The sequence below is a fragment of the Sturnus vulgaris genome, chromosome 3, assembly GCF_052056855.1.
Source record: "Sturnus vulgaris isolate bStuVul1 chromosome 3, bStuVul1.hap1, whole genome shotgun sequence".
NCBI classification, from domain to species: domain Eukaryota; kingdom Metazoa; phylum Chordata; class Aves; order Passeriformes; family Sturnidae; genus Sturnus; species Sturnus vulgaris.
In genome coordinates this window covers 41847292-41867841 of record NC_142245.1, presented here as the reverse complement: position 1 = coordinate 41867841, position 20550 = coordinate 41847292, and the positions used below count along the sequence as shown (strand labels likewise).

The window sequence follows — 20550 nt, the reverse complement described above, 5'->3', positions numbered from 1 at the left end:
AGAGGCTTTTAAAAAGAGTTTTAGACTGAGTGCAAAGCGCAATTTTGGATGCTTGGGAGCAGTAGACTGAAAACTGGTACTATGTATTTGAAACATCACCTGCTGGTGCTCTGGCAAAAAAACCCCAATCCTTATCCTGCATCTTCTATATTGTCCTTTGCTGCTGTTACCCCTACACTTCCTTCAGTCCTCATAACCCACTGCAAGATCTCCACACTGAGCTATTAGCCTCAATAGTGTTATTCCTGCTTGTTCAGGTTGGCTACCTACTAGTATCATTCCTCAGCAGACGCATCTGGCTTTCTCTCTTTGCTGGGAAGGAAGACAAAAATTCTCTGGGAAAGCTTTCACATTAGTTTAGCAGGAATATGTTCAAAATGGATTTCCCAAAGCATTTGTTTTTGGGTTTTTTGTTTGTTTTTTTCTTAGTGTTTTGGTTTTCATTTATCTCTTTATTTCTCTCTCTGAAAGAACAAAAGAATAAAAGGTACATATTCTGCTACAGGTCATAGAGACAACAGACCTCCTTGGGTGCTTACAGCCAACTGCAAAACCTGACTAAGGAGCAGACTGACTTGCATAACAGAGCTCTGTACTTCTCCCAAGTAGGCTGCTGCTAAACCCTGAGCCAGCTCTTCACAGTGTAGGCAGAGCAGCTGTGTTGGTTTACACAGAATAAATGGCTTCAGGCCAAACAGTGTCAAACTAAGTGTTCTCACTCCTCTGCAGTTTTAGACAATGAAATTAAGAAACAGCTCTCCTCAAACAACAGATAATACTGATCAAAATGCTAAAATACTTCATCAAACCTGAAAAAATGTTGGCTTGTCAACTCTGGCTTTAGGTGCAGAACTCATCACAGACTTTACAACTTTTTATTTAGTAACTAAGGTATCTGACATTGACATATTTGACAATAGCTTTTAAATCAGGATCCTTTCCTTTTAAACAAGACAGGCAGTGCTGTCACACACTGCTGCAGTGAGGTCGCAGCTGCAGTGCTGCTCTGTTCCCTTACAGTGCACATCTTCACCCATGTGCTGCGAGTCAAAAGCTGCCATTTGCATTCAACAACAGTTAGACATTTCGGCAGAACTTTGCTGCCAGGCAACCTGGCACAGTGGAGTGGCTGCAATTAGAAGTGGCAAAAGGAATTCTAGACTAGACAAGATGGCTGCTGTGCTAATGGTGCAAGCACTGAGTTTAGAAAAGTACCATCAGTCTAATTGACAAGAATCTGAAGCTGGCTAGAGTTAGCATCAGGAATGCTGGAGCTGCAACTTGTGAAGTAACTGTGTCTTTTGGCAAGGCCCATAGGTAAGAGGGGGCACTGTTTGTTCTGCTTTGCGGATACTGTTGGTTAAATTTCTGATAGCAATCTAAGGGAAAAAATGTTAAATATTTCCCACTTTTCAAAATCATATTGTTGTTGCAGACTATGAAGGAGATGGAACACAGCACTGAAAGCAGAGAGCCTAATTATAATATGAGCAAAAGAAAATAAAGTTACCCCCAAGAGCCCCAAAATAAAGTTGTTCCTCAACCAAGAAAACTGGTAAGTCGTGGTGTGGTAGTGAAAAGTAGAAATATCAACGTTGCCATAGTAAATAGGGCAAGTATTTTGTCTTTTCATACAGGCCTATTATTAAAAGTTCAAAAGATTCTGAATTTAAAGGACATTTTTGCTAGGCAGAGAGTAAATAGATTTAATTCTTACTCAACCAAAAGCATATGATGATCCCTAAAATTTATGATTAGCTTAACCACAATCTTTGTATGACATGTAATTATTCATTGTAAATGATTTAACTACTTTATTTGAGTATCTACCTTATCAAGATCTTTATTATCTTATACCGTCTCTTATGACTTTCTGATAATACTTATCCATTAGTTGCCTCATGCAATAAAACTTCAACAACTCTCTAAGTCAAGGCATGCAAAGAAAAGTGCTAACATTTTATGAAACTGAAAGTAGCAACCAAACATGAAAATTATCTTTATTTAAGAAAGAACATAGAAGTTAGAAAAATGGAAAAGAACTGAGAGAATGTATCAAACATTAGAAAAAGTAAGAAAAAGCAATTGAAAACCTCCCAGTCCACAGACTGTTCTTCTGTAAACAACTGTGTCTAGATGTATTTTAGTAACATCCTACTTACCAAAGTTATCTCCAAAGACAACTGTGGTTATGGTCAGTGTCACTACCAGATGAGAACGAGAGGAATGAGCATGCACCAGTGTTGGGTGCGTGACTCTCAGCTGTAGGCCTTTGTTGACTAGATGCAAAAATTCAGATGCATTTTCAACAGTCCTAAGAAGTAAAGAAACAGAAGGGATATTTAACTGACTGGCAGGAAAAATCACACAACAAAGCTGACAACTTGAATGAGAACCTTGAATGAGCATTTCCACTTCCCTGCTCTCCTCCTTATACTACTCTCAGTTTTGAGCTGCACAAACAACTGTATTTTTCAGGTGGGATAAAGATGAAAATTCAAGCCAAAAGCTGTGATGCAGTCCCGAATGTGCTGCAGAAGTGGCCTGCCAGCCTTGCAGGTCCAGAAGTACTGTAGCTCAGCTCTTGAAACAATAGACATTTCTATATCTCCACACTTTGGAAGAAAAGACACAGGTTTAGACGTTGCTGGAATCTCTTCTTACAGAAGTAGATTCGTCCAATTTATGCTCAGGTAGCTAATTTTCTTAGGTTATGCCTATTCTTAGATTATTAGGTTTTGCCTAATTCTTAAAATTAAATCCAAAATCCCTAGGAAAAACGTCCAGTTGCACTGTTCAATAAGCACAATGTCAGAAAAAATAGACGTAAATTTCTATAGACCATTTATCTCATACTATCTGTTTTCTTTTCCTGTTAAAGGAAGTACTGCAAATATGATCAATCCAAGGGCAAAGACCTAGCACACACAGTGAAATAAACACAGAAAATGAAGTAAACTGGTTAGGTAAAGAAAAAACCCACTATGATTTTCCCTAGGTTTGCAATGTCTAAAACAAATGAGGTAAGAGTGCCTACTCTTTTCTTTCTCTGTGTTGCCTTCAATAATCATTGAAGGTACAACACCTAAACAATTGTTTTTAAGTGGAGGTATAAATTATGACTGTGTATCACAGCTTGGTCACTGAATGCTCTGTAACAGCACAACCATTAATAAGTGCCATGACAGGCCACAGGCTTGGTTCCACAGCGCTGCAGACAGCAAAAGCAAGCATGTGATAAAAGGTAAGGTCTTTATGACTTAGATTTGGGTGATTTCAGTAAAAGTCACAGCAGGCACAAACTTATTTTATGCCATACTCGAAGAGTTTAGAGATAGAAGAACAAAAGAAAACAAACTGTACTCAACTAAAACAATTTCCTCGAAAAACAAAACAAGGGTTCTGAAGCACAGAAAAGCATTTGGCCACACCATATCTCCAGGCACTTAGGAGAAGCAGCCATCTAAGTGCAGATCCCTGCGTATCCAGGGCTGCATGAGCTAAATAATCACTACAGACTTCCCCTGTCAATCCTGAGCCACACATGCCGGCCTCTGGGCACCCACTGGGGATGTCTCCTGCTTGTTTGACCTGGTGCCAGCAGAGACCCAGTGGCTCTAGTTCCTACAGTCAGAGCCTGACACTGGGGTGATCTGGCTATTGCCTCACATCCAAGGAGGCACACACATCCTGCCTTCCCAAGCCTTGAACTGCATCTTCCAGTGGCTAGTCAGCCAGGACTGGAAGGCCTGACAAGGAAGCAGCCTTGGCTAGGATGCAGCACCAGGCTGCTGGCTTCTGCAAGCTGCTGCTGTGAGCTGGCAAAGGGTCAGTGCTCCAAGCTGCTGCCCCATGCCTGTATTTGCCAAGGAAGACAGGGCTCAGGGTGTGCTGTCAGTGCTGGTCGCCTATGGCTGGGAAGCTGCAGCTGGCTTTGAAGACAAGCAACATCCCCAGCCCAGTGTGGCAAGCTTGGCACAGTAGCTTCTCCACAGGACTGACAGAAATAATATTTTACTATAATCTCTACAACTTCATCGTGCTCTATGTGCCACACGTTCCAGGACCAGATTCTACAAAGAGAAGCCCTATTGTGGTTACATTAAAAATTTGATGCTGAAAGCTCTCCAAAGTCAACCAAGCTATAAAAGAAGAAAGAGACTGAGGTTTTTGTGATTCAATAAGATGAATGTGTTAGCAGGAAAGAGACTACTGTACTTTAGTGGACATATGGAGAAGCCAATGAGACCCAGCAGGCCAATATATTCTAGGTGAAATATTATCATAAATGAGGATGTGTTTTTATTCAAAGCACCAATTGTTTACTTTTGATTTCAGGCAGCTGGGTGGCCTCACTCAATGGTTCCTTTACTTTGTTTGGGTTTGTTTTTTCTTATTAACCTTTCTATGTAATTATTAATATAACCTGTTTATGAATTCAACTTTTTCACTACTTGCATTGTAATTGAGATACAATGCCATATTTTTATTTATGTTTGCATTAGAATTTATTATTAACTGATTGAGATAAGTGGCTTTTAAGAGTTTTAGTTCAAGGCTCCAGGTTCCTTTGCCATAAATTAAAATTTACAGAAATAAACAGAGCAGCCATTTTATTAACTAGAAGGACAAATGAAACCTTATTGCAGCTTCTTTTTTTTTTTGTCTCGATGGCACAAGTCCCACTGCTTCTCACCTCTACTTTTTCCAAAACCTATGAAAAGAGATGGGTCACCCACTAACTATGCAAAATTCCCTTGGGAAGTGGAACAAGCATTTTTCAGGAATAAAATTATGCCAGACCAGCATCTTAGTTACTGAAATACCATAATTAAAAACTATTTGTGGAGGTTTTGAAACAGGGAAAGTTCAACTCCCAGCACACCTACACTACATGCGCCCATCTTCCCTTTCTAAGTCATATAGCTCCTTTCCTGTCTAGTCAAAGGGAAAAGATAGCTCCTCCAAGAAAGATTCAGTATACACAAGTTAAGTTCTGCTCCCAGTCTCTTCTGGAGTTTTTCATTCCCTGGACAGCAGAGCCTTAAAGAAATACTAAAAGTAGGAGTAGAGTCACAGTTGGGGAAATACAAGAATAGAGACAGAGAGAAACCCACTAGTCAGCATAATACAGACAGAAAGGGCAAAAGGATTCATCACTTTAAGCTCCAGTCACTTTTAATTCATTCCAAATTCTTATGGAACATGCAGAGTGCAATCAAGCTTGCAGAATGTCTATGGAAATTGTATTTAACCTCAAGACCAAAGAGCAGGCAAACACCAGATACAAATGTTAATCCTTCTGAGAATATTACAGTGCTTATTATTTCATAGAAAGAAAGGAGAATCCTCTATCTCTCACAGTGAAGAAAACTACTCGACAGTTTCTCTGGGCTCCCACTTTTCTATGAGCAATTAAATTGCTAGAAATTACAAATCAATAAATGTGTATCACTAGGTAGAATAGAAGTATCCTTCCACAATGCTCCAGTACATTCTTGTATTTTTATCAAGGCTTGCTGGGAATAGCATTAAATCCACATAAACAAACTACTGGTCTGCTTATGTGACTAAGTCCCACAGGACAAAATTAATTCCACTGACGGTGCATTTTATTTAATTGGCATTGGGATGCATTTCATATCTCACTGCTAATTCCTCCTGGAAAAGTAGAGATTAGACCATGACAAGAATTATTACAGAGAAGCAAAGAAAAGCATCACATTTCCTCAGAAACATAGAAAACTCTAATGCTGTTCTAAACATTTCAATAGAGTAAGATGTTTCTTTTCACAAACATTATTTACTCAAGGAGCAGGACACTTCTTTATGTGACATTTTGATAATGCACATGCTCCCTTCTGGAATCTGTTCTCATGCTGGGTGCTCACAGAGAGATGTCCAGTTTCATTCCACTGGGTACCATCACCTCTCTGGTGCTACTAGTACTGCTTATCCTAATTTTTTTTTTCCTAGCTAATGTTGATACTACTAGCATAAGTCCCAAAGAAAGGCCACAAAAATGGTGAAAGGTCTAGAGGGGAAGCCACATAAGCAGAAGCTGAGGTCACTTGTTCAGTTCAGCCTGGAGGAGACTGAGGGGAGACCTCATTGCAGTTACAACTTCCTTGTGAAGAGAAGCAGAAGGGCAGGAACCAACCTCTTCTTTCTGGTAACCTAAGGGAACAGCCAGAAGCTGTGTCAGAGGAGGTTTACATTGGATATTAGGAAATGGTTTTTCAGCCACAGGCTGGCCAGGTACTAGAATGGGATTCTTGGGGCTGTCCTGTGCAGGGCCAGGAGTTGGACTCAATGATCTTGTGGGCCCCTTCCCCACTCAGACATTCTACGATAAACAACACAGCTACTGCTAAAATGAAGCATCTCAAACAGATTCCCTCTTGTTAATGGATGAAGTTTTATGAACACATGACTTTTAACCATCTACCAAACTTACCCATGGTAAGTTTTTTATATATAGGAAGAAAGCACTATACATTTGCTTTGTGTGCCACACTTACATAATGCCAAGAATCGTTCCCCTGAGTACTAGAACAAATCTTCGCAATGCTTAGTAAGTAAAAGAAGGCATTAAAGTAAGTATAGCTGTGTCCTTAAATACTCCAGCTCTCCCTACACTGTCATGTTGTGTAAATAAGGATCAAACCTGGCATACACCAATGCTGGGAAGGTACATCTTAAAAGGATTGGTGAGAAGCTTTGCTGCTTCTTAGCTTTTAGTTTGAAGAACGTCGATTTTCAATACCTACCAGCTGAAATGCCAACATAACAATTCCAGCTTTAACACCTCCAGTTATGAAAAGATAACATTAAGCAATATTAAGATGGGTATTTGTATTAAAAGATCACTTAAAATCTTTTTCTAATTTTTTGTAACTCCAATGCATAAAGGGAAAGCTAACACCGTACAGCTGCCTAACTATTTACAACTGGTATGTAAATTTCTATTATAATCTGAAAATTTTATAATTCAGTAAGACTGAATGGAAAGTGCTTTGTGACTAGATTATCCCTTCTTCTTCTACAGCTGACAAGATGCCAACAAAATATGAATCTTCAGGCATTCTGAGTGGAAGACACTTAATACAGGAGTATAACTCAAAGTAATTGTACATTTATTTCTGGAAGTATTTTCACATTTGCAGCCAACTGCAGTCTAATAGACTGAGCTAACAGAAACAGAACTGTTCTTTTACATATGGTAAGGACTCATTGTTTAGAAGCAATGTGGTGCTATAATGCAATTTTGTGACAGCTCTACATGGCGTTAACAGCAGCTCGTGTTTGGATGGTAGGAACAAGCCGGGTACTCACTCGTGCGTCAGCAATGGCACATCGCTCTTCCCTTCTCTGGTTGTGACAACATCACGTCTGATGCCAAGCATTTTTCCATAACTGTCTTTGGCCAGAAGATCAAAAATTTCATTATTATACACTTCTACAACAGAAACCTCAACCCAGTAACTTCCTGGTGGCTTTTCTGAAATAAGCCTGGCAAATAAAAAAAAAGGAAAAAATTTCAAGAAAAAAGCCCCAAAATGTTGAAGTGAAACCCCAAGTGAACAATCTGTAAATAGAGATCTATTCTATAATTGTAATATACTTACAATCCGATAAAAGCATTTACTAAGTATCTGCAGCCATAGAATTGCCTTATCCATATGCTAATGTTAACTTGAAGAATCAGAATATACAGTTTATTTGTACTTGAAGAAGTAAATAGAATTTAGTTTTATGAACAGTTGTTTTTTCCACCAGCCTCCCACCTCAGAATTCTTTTTATACCATTTCTCTGCTGACAGTTACTGCACTCAGAGCTCAGAGTATATAATCTGTCAGAGTGGAAGCAATGAACAGAGAAGGGAAACTATATCTGTAAAAAGTTATCTGTTCACAGCCTCAGAAAATCCATAAACTAAGGGTTTCTCTATTCAGAAGAGTATTTACAGTTAGACAGTTATTCTCATGCAAAATTGGTTCTTTGATTTATCTTATACCCTTCTCCAAAACAAACAGGCTTAGCTGGAAAAACTTCTAACTTCTTCTACTATAAAATAACAGCATATCAGTTCAAACCTGTATTAGGTTCAACTAAAAAAAAAATCTAAGAACTCTTAAAACAAGAACAGATTGTAGTTAAAAATTTTACTATCCTTCTTCTTTGGGACTGGGTTCTAATCTAAATCTTTTTCATGTATGCCAGTTGTCAATTTTCACAGAACTTTTCAGAACTCAACTATCTTTTGGACTCCCACAGCTATGGTTGAAACATTTTTGAAAGTTTAATTAGAGTCTGAAAGCCAGATAACACACAGGAAAACTGCATAATTTTATTGTCTTAGAAAATCAAATTAAGCAGGAGAGAGACTAGAAATCTATATAAAACCTCAAATATCACATGATGGTCAGAGAAGCTATAAATATTGTGAAGCTGAAATCTGCAATGATAGATACATTAAAAACATTATTTCACCCTATCTATACAGTTTAAAGTGACTACCACTGACAGCAAGCCTTTACTTAGTTTTTACCTGAACACTTCTTGGGTAGCTCGAGGAATAATTCCAAGTTCTGATTCCTCTTCTGTGGAGAATGTTAAATTCCCCTCTAACTGTGGTCCCAACATTGTGTATGTCTTCCCACTTCCGGTTTGCCCATAAGCCATGATACACACATTGTACCTGAAAAATAGTAATTTATTTTATCATTACCAAATGTGTCTGCTAGGTGGCAAGTCAAACTCCAAACAATTTGGAACACAAACTTAAACAAGAAAATAAAAATGCTGCCCCTGATTTCTTTTTGCAGATCTCAAAGTCTGACAGTAATTACTGTTCATAACATCACCTACACAGATTTTATTTTTTAAGCAGAGTTAAAGGGATGCTTTTAAGTAGAAGTTTAAAGGATTCTTAGCTTGGAATGATTGATGCTGTTAGACCTCCTTGCCTGTCAAACTTTCAGCTTTTGCACTACCACTATTGAGCTGCTTTTTAATCAGCTCTTGAACCACTACAGTTTAGAGTACAGCATTTTAAATTAAACCATTTCTGGGCTTGATTTGTGTTACAGTGCTGTGCTGTAAACCACTGCACTTGTATCCTAACAGCTAGGAACTCTTCATCTCTCATAGTCTTTTTCAGACAGGCTCACCAGTCACAGCCCTCAGAGAAGACAGCCCTAAGAACAGGAGGCACAAATTTTAAACCAAGAGCACCAGCTGAGAATGAGCATGCACACAATGACTACTCTGGAACAAAGGTGGCAGGAACTACTCTGATAAGGACAAGCAGAAAATGAAAGTGTACAGTGTCAGTGCAGAGGAACAGGCACCTATGAAGCATCATCTTCTGAAGTAGACAAGTAAATATGTCTAACGAACACAACTCTGAAAATGCCTCTTGGCTGCACTGAAAATAATACAAGAAGAATTGTTCACAGCTGTGAGCACTGTTGTGGAGCCTGTGCCACAGGATCTGAGCTGAGATACATGGATCCTATCTAGAAAGTGTGTTGCTAACACAACTAGATCAAAGTCAACACCTTAAGCAAAATAAGTAGGCGGATACAGATGCATCCAGCCACAGTACTGCTTTGTGTGCAGGACCAATACTGTGCTGTGCAGCTGAAGTTTTGTTCCTCCTTGGCTATGCCTGCTCTGCTGCCCCTGCCAGGAACTCGATGTTGACCACAGTACTGTGCCAGCCAAACCCTTGGAAGACATGCATTTATCTGACAGGACCGTTCTCTGCCTAGATTTTGTTTGTTTGGAGATACGACAGTAGCAGAACCTTCCTACACAAGAAGGACTTCACAGTTTGCAGAAACTTCTGTTCTACTAGAGGGTTGCAAGAATGGGCCTGCTCCTGTTCTGCCAGGGAATAAAATTTCACTGCCTAAGCTACCTCCTCTGTGGGCAGACCTGGAACAGCTGCTTTTGATTATCTGATGCTTTTCCTCATATCAAAAATGTAGTTTCAAGCACATGCCAGAATATTTCAATGAACACCCCTCATCTAATTGTTTTAAATGTATGGTTTCAAGTAATGAAATACTTACATGCATATTAAACATGCCTAGAAGCAATTATTTCAGGAGGATTATTTTGAAAGCTTTCACTTGTTAGAAAGAAATGTGGGCTGATAAGCCACACGGAAAATACCTGGGTACCCTTTCTGGGAATATGAAGTTAAAGTTGCAGTCAATGAATCTATAGTAAGGTCCCTCTGGATTTTAGCATGCACTGCAGAGTGAAAAATAGGAGTCATAGATTTGATGAAGTAAAGGTGATAACTGTAATTGAAAACAAAGAGCACTACAGTAAAATTAAATGTGATAGCAATTAGGGCTGTAAATCTGAAATGAGGGATTTCTTGAAGTATTCACTGCTGACATAACTCAGTAGAAAAGCTCCCACAAATTTTGATAGTTTTTATCTAGACTAACAATGAGTAATTTTCACAGTTCCACCCCTCATACATACTTCCTGGCCAACCTTATTGAGACTTCTAGCCTTATCTCAAAATTAAACAGATCTTTGGAACCAAAAAGGGAGCCAGATGTTTTTCCTTAGAAGAAACAGAATTAGTCTTCTTAGAAGCCTCTCCTAAAGGACTTTCCTATAGTCCAGCTATTTAAATTTTCCTTAATTGCTGCTAGTCATAAGACAGTAAGCACCATGGACAAAATAGTTCTGACAAGAGACAGATGATATAATTAGAAGGTAAGTGGGCAGATGATTGTAACATTGCAGATGGAGGTGCAAGTCTGGTATCAATGAGTGGTCACTTCTCTGTCAAAGCAAAAACAGTGTTTCAGTCAGCCCAAATGAGCTGAAACTGGCCAAAGTGGTATCAAATCTAAGTAGGTACAGGAGATAATGAATTGTTGGAGGATTCAACAAGAGGACAAGCAGCAGATTACTTTATATTTATCTATATAATAACACTTGTTTATTATAGTTTACTTCACTGGTGTTCTAGCTCCAGCATGAAGCTTTCAAATAGAGAAGTCTGAAGGTTTTTGACTATGATTCATAGGTATTTGCTCTGATATTTTTTCAACTGCACTTTATTATTATATATAATAGTTATATTCCTGTTTAGAAAAGTTCTTATTGTCAAGCTAAAATACCAATAGTTTTGTAGCACTTCTCTCCTGAAAAGAGTGTGGGTGTTCACTTTAGCTTACCCCTAGGAGGGAACTCTGTTAAAGGAAATGAGAGGAGAAATTCATTCTTTAAAATAAACAAACAAGTTGGATTATTCAACGCTGTAAAGAAAAGAAAAGTTATCTTACTCCCTTGTTGGCCCTGTATGGGTCACGGTAAACTTTGAAGCCTGCTATACTTTGTCTGGTTTACATATGGAACAATCTTTTTTTCCTGTATATTTGTAGTGAAAAATGAAACAATCCATTAAGAAAGAAAAACACAGAAAAAATAAGGAAAAGGAGAGAACACTCCCTTCTACTCAAACTAAAAGTTGTTACAGACCAGTTTGGAACCCAAACTAAAACAATCAGGAGCAGCAAAGAGGTTCAAGGTTCAGACTAAGTATGTCTGTTTCCCATTTACAGTGGGAAGGCTGCTGTTCTCATATGTACAGACTCACCTTTCCTGAGAATCTGCTTCTGTTTAAACAGCACTTCTGGAAGAACAAGACAGGTCTTTTGTTTTCAATAACAGAACATTTCCTAACTGAACACAAAAGTCTTAGCTTTTAGGACAGGGTTCTCTCCATGTAAAAATTAGTAAGTGGAAAGTACAACAGATCAAGGTACAGTTCAGATACATCTAAAAACTCTTAAGGGATGCGTTGAACTTAGGCAAAATTATGACCATTGCAAAAGGAAAAGTAGGGAGAGAAAGCAGTAGTTTTAAGACTTCTTTAAACTCCTGAAACCTAGTGGTCCCTAGGTTGATCAGCTAAAAAACTGTGGTCACTCATTACTGGTAAACAAGAATTATGCAATCTATGACTTCCCTCAGCCAGGGAGCCCTTGGGGGCCTCTCTGTGGTATATGGAATTCCCAATATTCACAGTATCTTTAGATACCTCTTCTAGGATGCTTTCAAGAAAAGGAACCTAGGAAACTTCAGTGTGCAGGCTTCTGGGGACAAAGATTGCCACTGTTCAACTCTGCCACTGTGGATGGAAAGGGACTGTCTTTTCCTCTACAGGGAGCAAAAGGCCCATGAGATCCCTACCATGTAATTAAGTGGTATTGGAACAGGGATGAAAAAGAAGCAGAGAGGAAGTCATGTGTAAAACTCAGTTCAGTCCTCAAGGATTATAACAATATGCACATCAAAGCTCCTTTGAAAGAGTAGCTTCAGTTGGCTCAGTACTTATGAAAAATCACACTTTAAGAGCTTCAGTAGCTAGAAGTAATTTCATGTATTTGTTAGTGCTTGTTAGTGATCAGTTTTCTATTCAAACCAGAATTCTGTTTTACCCCAGTGCCTGAAGGAGCAGTTGAATGACTGAGAATGCTCAGTTCCTGGTTCAACCAGGAATTGGTGACACTGCCTCCTATGGCCTGTGCTGGACACAAAACCAGAACAGAGACTGGCCCTGGCAGGCCTTTTGCATTGAACACAATGTTCACAGTGTTGGAAAAGATGCATCATACAACGTCTGCAACTGGGAAAGTTACAAAACATAACCTAAAGAACACACACAAAAGAGACAACATCTTCCATTTGAAGCATCAGTTTGACAGAAAGAGATGAGAGGAAAAAATAATATTTTTTTTCCCAAACTTGTCTGCTCTGCTTAATTTTGTTAACTGCATTTTCACTGTTTGTACAGGGAAACAACATTCACTTGGTAGTGAGTAGAAAGAAAACAGGAAAATGAAACTGCAAAGCCATAAAGCTTGACTATATCACCCTTATTAAGTGTTTTTTAAAAATGGATAGATTTCAGTAGATTATTGTCATTTAGCTTTTTTACTGCAACCTTTTAACTTACCCATCCAGGAGAGATGTTAGCAAAGGGGCCACATCTGCAAATACTGCATCTTGAGACTCCAAATCATTGTAAACTCTGAGGAACAAAGTGCAATGATTAACCAAAGAAAAAATATAAATGGTGTCACAAGAACACAGACCATAGAAACTGTAGGCCAGTGACATAAAAACTGGAACCTGCTGACATTTCTGTGTCAGAGAAATGAAAATTAGAACTCCAAAGTTCTCATTCACATTTTGGGAGCAGCTGTTGTGCATTCTGGGAAGAACAACACATAGGTGTACCCTTGTGGACTTCTGAGCTCAATCTAAACCTCTTGCCTGCCCCTCTGGAAGTCTTTTTTTAGGCTGTACAGGATCCCTGCAACTTTTTCCCACCTACTGTAACATGAAATAGCCCTGCTGCCTGGGCTTCCTATGTATCACATTATGGAAGACAGTGGTCAGGTTGTACTGCCCTTTAGATGTGGGTAAAGTTTGAGGGAAAACAAAAAGAGGGAATGTCCCGGAGTAACTCTATGATGCTTGTATCTCCAAATCATCTATTCTGTTGGTGTTGAATATTAAGTTCTGCAGGTTTAAGACTGGTTCCAAAAGTGAAAGGGGAGAGAAGAGATGCAGAGTTTGTTATCAGAGACAGCACTTGTACTTACTCCCCTGCATCCTTCACAGAGACTGTGTTGTCTGCAGCCGACAGCAGGAGAGAGCTCTCCTTTGCTTTTGGTTAGTTTTTCTGGCTAGCTGTGGCAAAAACAATCCCTAGACTGTAGGGGTTTTTATTATTTTTCTTAAAATTATTCAAATCTGCTCTAGACAAAATACTCAGAAAAGCACCAGAAGCTCCTGTAACCTGTAACATTTGTAACCCACTAAGCCTGGCCTGGGCCGTGGCATTTCCCAGTGCCAGAAGAACTGCAAACAGACTGAGTAAGCCAGACTACAACCCACAGAAGAAACTCTTCTGAATCTGTCATCTCTTCGGAATGGCAAAAAGTTCTGCTGTTTAGTATTGTTCATTTTTGTGCTGGGAAGTGCTTTGCCTGTTAAATAAACCGGTTTTTTCCCACTTCTCTCCGAGAAAATATTTTCTTCAAACCAGTTAGAGGAAGGACTGCTTAAATCTGTTTCCTTAAAAGACTCCCATTCAGAAGTTTCCTCCCAAATTTGCCCTAAACCAAAACAGGGACAGAGACTGAGAGGTAGCTGAGAACTTGTCTCAGAAGACGCAGTGGCACAGCAGAAATCAGAATGCTCCTGAAGGTCATGTTTAAGGATGCACTATCTTTGTGGGCAATATCAGTATTTCCATCCTCAGCCCTGGTGAACTACCCACTCTGGAATAAACACTTTTCACTCAAGGGAAGACTTTCTTTTACATAATGATGTGGAGTGCAGACCTATTTTTAAACAGAATGGAAGACAAATTGCATGAGTTATTCCACCTCTCAGAAAAGAGCAATGACAGTCCAATACTTGGGCCCATACAATGATGTCTGAAACAACTCTGTATGTTTTTTGAATGCAAGGAGAAAAAAACCCCAACAGTTATCTTCAAATAAATCTTTCCTCCAATCCTTTCAAGTTTGCACAACCTAAAATCAAGACCTGAAAATAGGAAATCATCAGAGAGAGAGGAAATTCTGATCATAAAACATGGATATCCTAACTCATTCATTTCTTCTGTAGCACACCAAAAATCTATCCTCCCCAAGATTACAGCCTGCAGCACCCATTGTTTATAGAAGATGAACAGAATCTAAAACATGAATGTCATTACCCACAGTTAAATATTTGAGGTACAAATGTTTATCTTTTGAAAAAGTTTCCTTTTCTGGTATCTTTCTGTGGTGATTTTTTTTTTGTCTTGCACTGTTTTCCAATAGATGATATATGTTCTTTATAGCTCAGAGCAAAATGGCTAATTAGAAACAGGAATTTTGGTAGCAGCAAACATTACAAAGTGTAGTCACTTCTCTGTGTATACAGTACACCCATACCCTTCCCTTAACAGTGTCCCACAGATTGTACAGGATACTACAAGGTTAACTGAATAAAGACAAAGTGTGCTCTTCAGCATTTACTCAAGCCTCTTTGTATATCTGACCATGATCTGTCTGGTACAGTCTATAGACTGCACAAATAGAGTTTTTGTATTCATCCTCTCCATAAATAACATTATACAGAGGGATCACTGATAAACAGATACAGAACTGGAGTCAATGCACTGAACTCAGCATTTTTCCTGACAACAGACAGAAGAAGGAACAAGAAACAATATGGTGGCCAGAGACACAGTAATTCATCTCTGTATCTCATCCTAATCCTTAAAAGCTGTATACTGGCCTCAAAACTGAAATTTGAGTTGGATCTCTGTTTCAAAAAAAATATTATTAGAATTAGCATTCAGTTTCTTTCTGCATCTTGCTAAATTCTTGGCCCGGAGCAACATCCTGTGGCAACGTGTTCCACAAACTAATTGTAAGCTGCATGAAAATGTACTCTCTTTAATCAGGAAAGGAGCACTTGTCTGGCTTGATAGACAAATACTGCTTGTATTGCCATTCCACTGATGTGCTATCACAGTGCACTCAGAAACCAACAAATATGCAGGGATGTGGCACAGTTCAGACCAGGAGGACACTGGCACTGAATACTCTGTCCCTGCTTTGCATGCACATGAGCATATGCTTCAGTAAACTTTGTACATCCAATCTGCAAGGTCAATATAAAAGAGCAAAAGCACTTCCAAACACTTTTCTCTGCTTCATCTATCATCTGCAACTGATGAAATATTCATTAGCGCCCAGTCCTCCATCTTAACCAATTAGGTCTCTAACTCAGTATGTGTTGAAATATTTTTCTTCACACATCAAAACACCTCAGAGCTACTACATAAATTAAAAAAAAAAAAAAGGAAAAAAAGAGAAAATACTAAGAAAGGCATTTTAAAGATTAAAACATTCACAGTTGATGAGTTTTGTTGCCTAAGAAAGCAAACACATTGCTACTGGCCACAAGCCAGGCTAGAATCAGTCAGTCTTAGCAGTTCATTTGCACAGCAAAGTAGATCACAGAATCAGTTAGCTTGGAAAAGATCTCCAAGGCCATCAAGTCCAACCTTTGACTTAATGCCACCTTGCCAACTAACCCATAGCAGTAGGTGGTGTCACATCCAGTCATTTCTTGAACGCTTGCAGGGATGGTGACTCCACCACCTCCCTGGGCAGCCTGTTCCAGTGCTAAAGCACCCTTTCAGTGAAGAAAATTTTCCTGACGTCCAAGCTGAACATAGGCTGGACACACACCTAAGCCCTAGTGCAGCCTGAGGCCATTTCTTCCAAGTACAGCCACAGCTGGGGTCAGTACAGCTATTTTAGGGTCAGGCTTCAGTAGCTGATCTGAGGAAAGGCACGTGATTCCATGTTACAGTCACTACTCAAATATTTACTCAACTTCCTAAAGGGGTTTTACTGCCACTACTTAGCTGCTGTGGTTCAAATGCTATCCATACTGAAATAAAGTGGTTTAAAGTAATCTTGAACTAGTTTATGCTACACTGTAACCACAGCCTTGGCTGAAGCATGGACACCCACTTCATTATCTCTCTGGAACCATGAAAGATGCTGCAAATCCAAAGAATCTCTTTCTAAAACCCCATGTATTTTTACCAGAATGATAGATTTGTCCCTGTGTACTGATTAATGTGAATTTCACATTGAAAATTCTGAGCTTCCTTTTTATTTTGCTAACTGATTTGCCAATAAAATTATAAAAGCATAACATGTTGAAAGCTGGAATTTTCCTCCTGAGCTGAAATCAAATATTTTGACATTTATTAGTTCCATAAAACACTGCTAAAAAAATAAACATTTTAGAGTTCATAAGAAACATATGCTTTTCTGTTTATAAAAAAATAGCTGTAGTGGGACACTAAAAAAACATTCCTGGAGAACTGCATTCCTTGGGGGATTTACATTTTTAACCCTTTTCCTGATTACCAGGATCTACACCACATTTCCAGAATCACAGCACCTCTGGAGTCCTGTGTCAGTACCATTAACTGTGCTGCTCTACAGAGTTGAATTCCAGCATTTTTCTGTTTACTTCAACTGGTATGGTTGGGTTAGGTATAGCTGAAGAGTGAAAGGAATTACTTTGAGTAGCTTAGCAACATGTGAGGGGGCCATGTACCCTAAGAGATCTTATATGCCTTGAATCAAAGAAGTCCTAAACCTGTGGGATCAGTAAAGCTTCCCCAAGATCTGCATTATTATTAGGATTTTTCAGGTGCTTGATGGCCTACATGACACCAGTCCCCATTCTCCTGCAAGTAGAAAACTGCAGCACTGTAGAAGAACACCTTGAGGAAAAGGGCAACGACTAACAATGTTTAGCAAACCTACAGGAATTTCGGTTGAACAGGCTCAGACATTAAGTTTAAACCAGGACAGATAATTCATGCTGGGTACATCTGACTTTAAATCAAGTTTTGCCTTCAAGCAAGAAAGCATTAAATTGTCCTCCTGTATTCCGTTTCCAGAGAGGAAAGAGGCATTGGGGTAAAATTTTGTATTTCATTATCTACAGAGTTCCCATTGTATTATTTAAGTCTTCATTCCTGTTTTCAGAGGTCCAGGCCAGCACCATTTTGAAAGAACAGAAGGCACCCTTCAGCCTGTCTCCCAGCAGTTTTCTGTCTCACTGATACAGACTGGCAGAGATTCTGCTGTCCCATTAAAACCCTTATCACAAATGGTGCATGGATTTTGACCCAGTTCATCTCTGTGGATTTTTGAGCATCTAATACAGCAAGCAGTCCCACTGTAGCCTTTCCTTTGGGGAGCACTTATTCCCACGCCACTGCTCTGCCTTGTTGCCTCTGGTCAGGCTGTTCAAACATCAACTTGTACAAGTGCTCAGTCCAGTTTCCACCAAAGTCATGCTCCATGTCTAACGCTGAAATCTTGCAATCCACCTCAATTCATAGAACCATTGAATTGTCTGGGTTTTAAGGAACCTCTGAAGGTCACCTAGTCCAAACCCCCTGCAATGAGCAGGGACATCATCTAGATCAGGTTGCTCCGAGTGCCATATCAACTGACCTCAGATTGTTCCAGGAATCTGACAGCTAGTCCCTCTCTGGGAAACCTATTCCAGTGCTTCACTGCATTTATTGTGAAACCATTCTTCCTTATATCTAGTCTTAATTGACCCTCTTTTTGTTTAAAACCATTACTCCTGTTCCTATTGCAACAGGCCCTACTAAAAAGTTTGGCCCCATTTTCTTATGGACTCCCTTCAAGTACTCGAAGGCAAACAACACTTCCTTACCTTTATAACATTCTGCTACCTTGCAACATGTAGCAAGGATCAGGACATCTACTCCGACTGTGAAAACAGTCAAGTAAGTCTCTACACAGGTTTCAAACTTAGCCATATTAGTAGTCTTTACTGAGAGGGAAGACTGTTATCTATTCCCTGAAATGCATTATTCTGTCCTGGGAAGAACATAATTATCACATCAACAAAAACACAAGAATTTTCCTCCCACCTCCCCTCCTCAAAAAAACCCAACCAAAACTAAAAAAATTAGTCTTCACTACACAAATCTTTCAGCAATTTAGATTTCCAGATTGCTACACAGGACTACTACTCACCTCTCAAACTGAAAAGTCTTGTTTACTGAGCCATGACCAGGACGGCTACACTTGACAAGGACGGTTTCCTAAGAGAAAAAAGCAAATTATCTATAGTTAATATCACAGATACAAACATAAAATCAAATATGCATCACTCCTAATGTATCAGGTGACAGCTTTAAGGATCAGGAAGTCCAAGGCCCTTGTCCAGCAGTCACCAGTTCTAGAGGCTTTAGAGCATGTATAATACAGTGAACTTGCAAAACCATAACAAAGGATCTCAAAGTCCATTCAGATTATTAAATAACAACCCACACAAAACATGCACTTAAGTTCAAGATAAAGATCCAAACCCTTACCTGAATTTTTTATTGGAACTAGAAAGTCACAGGCAAGTAAATGCAAGCTTCCCAACTGCCGCTACAGGCATAAAAAAAATTGCAAAAGAGAGTTCTTTTTTTTATTGTTGGATACATTTTCACAGTGCCTTTTCAGATTGATTTCATAGCTAGCTCTGTCTAGAACTAAGAAGATCCACATTTTATTAAATAACATTCTAGTCCACAACTAAGAGAAAGAGCTTCACTACAACTGTAGAATTCCATGAGTTTTTAGTGGAATCCACTTCCCAGATGAGTTATACAGTAACTTTTTAAGTCTGACAAATATGTAAGCAAGCAGCTCTTTAAACTATTACCAGAGTACAATCACAGCAGTCTGATGTGGATTAGCTAGCAAAGTCTGTGCCCTTCTGCTCCTCATGGAAAATGTTGCTTAATTGCTGAGAAAAGTAAAGAAAAAAGATGTGGAGTCTTACAACAACTTGGGTGGAAGCTCTCCAGCACACAAAATTTTTCATCCAATTCAAGGAAACTTTCTAGCTTACTAACCTGTGGTTACATTACTGCATTTGATGGGAGTGCTGAAATTCCTAATGTGCTTCAGACAAGTAGGTTGGAGTACTTGAACTAGTGACCTTCAAATAAGTATTGCCACAGACTGAAGTTATAAAGTGCTGAACAAATAACAATTACATAACAGCATGCAAAAGGCTGAAAAACATCAAATTTCTTCCTTTGAGTTTATGAGTATTTCTACCTCTTTGGAGAAATGTATAATTATCCAACTAATGATGACGAAACACTTACTCTAAAGAATGAGCTATGTTACCCACCTCAGTACTGTCAAATTTAGCTGAGTACAGATGTCAGTAGAACTCTGCTACAAAATGGCCTGACACAAAAATTTTAATAGAATCAGTAACCAACAGGCTCCAGGGGAAAGAAAAAGGAAAAAAACTGAAAAATATATAGAATGATGGAATACATTTCTGATTCAGGATATCAAATTGACTTGCAGATTAGCTTTCTCTAAGGTGAGAAATAAGAGAAAAAAACCTCTAGTTGCACAACATAGAAACAAAAGAATTGACTGTTAATAGGCAGAAGTTTCATAAGAGCATTTGTAATCACCACATCCAGTCAGGTTTGGAATATCTCTAAAGATGGAGATCCAAACCCTCTCTGGGCAACCTGTGCCAGTGTTTGACTACCCTCATAGCTTCTTCTCATGTTTAGGGTGAATTTCCTGTATTTCAGATTGCACTCATTCCCCCTTGGGCTGTCACCACTAGGAAGAATCTGTGCATTCAGTACCTCCTCATCTGCTCATTTTCTCAGATAGTGACAATACTAGCACTGTTCAGTGTCTTAATCTGTGTGGAGTGGCTCAACCTGATATGTGGTGTGTACTCACCCTCCATGGTTATTGCACAACAAGCTTCAGAAGAAAGGCTCAGACAGTTGTTACTGTTATGTTGAAGAGCTGAGCATACACAGGACAGCAAAAAGGAAACTTCAAAAATCTTCAAGTAACTCGAAAACTGAAATGCAATACTCTTCTGAACAGCTAGTAAAA

At 39.0% G+C, this 20550-nt stretch overlaps 1 protein-coding gene and 1 long non-coding RNA gene across 2 annotated transcripts in view; one reads left to right on the top strand and one right to left on the bottom strand.

Annotated features, from left to right (window-relative positions):
* Positions 1-20550, bottom strand: part of KIF25 (kinesin family member 25) — a 41874-nt gene that overhangs the window by 4615 nt on the left and 16709 nt on the right. Inside the window, exons 8-12 of the mRNA XM_014875714.2 lie at positions 18652-18719; positions 12996-13070; positions 8553-8702; positions 7336-7512; positions 2163-2314 (exon numbers count right to left, since the gene is read on the bottom strand). Coding sequence (XP_014731200.2) covers positions 2163-2314; positions 7336-7512; positions 8553-8702; positions 12996-13070; positions 18652-18719 — 622 coding nt within the window. The remainder of the gene's footprint in view (positions 1-2162; positions 2315-7335; positions 7513-8552; positions 8703-12995; positions 13071-18651; positions 18720-20550) is intronic.
* Positions 1129-15067, top strand: LOC148224303 (uncharacterized). Its single transcript, XR_015802318.1, has 4 exons — positions 1129-1317; positions 1436-1555; positions 7049-7222; positions 9155-15067. It is a non-coding gene; the product is annotated as an uncharacterized LOC148224303 (long non-coding RNA).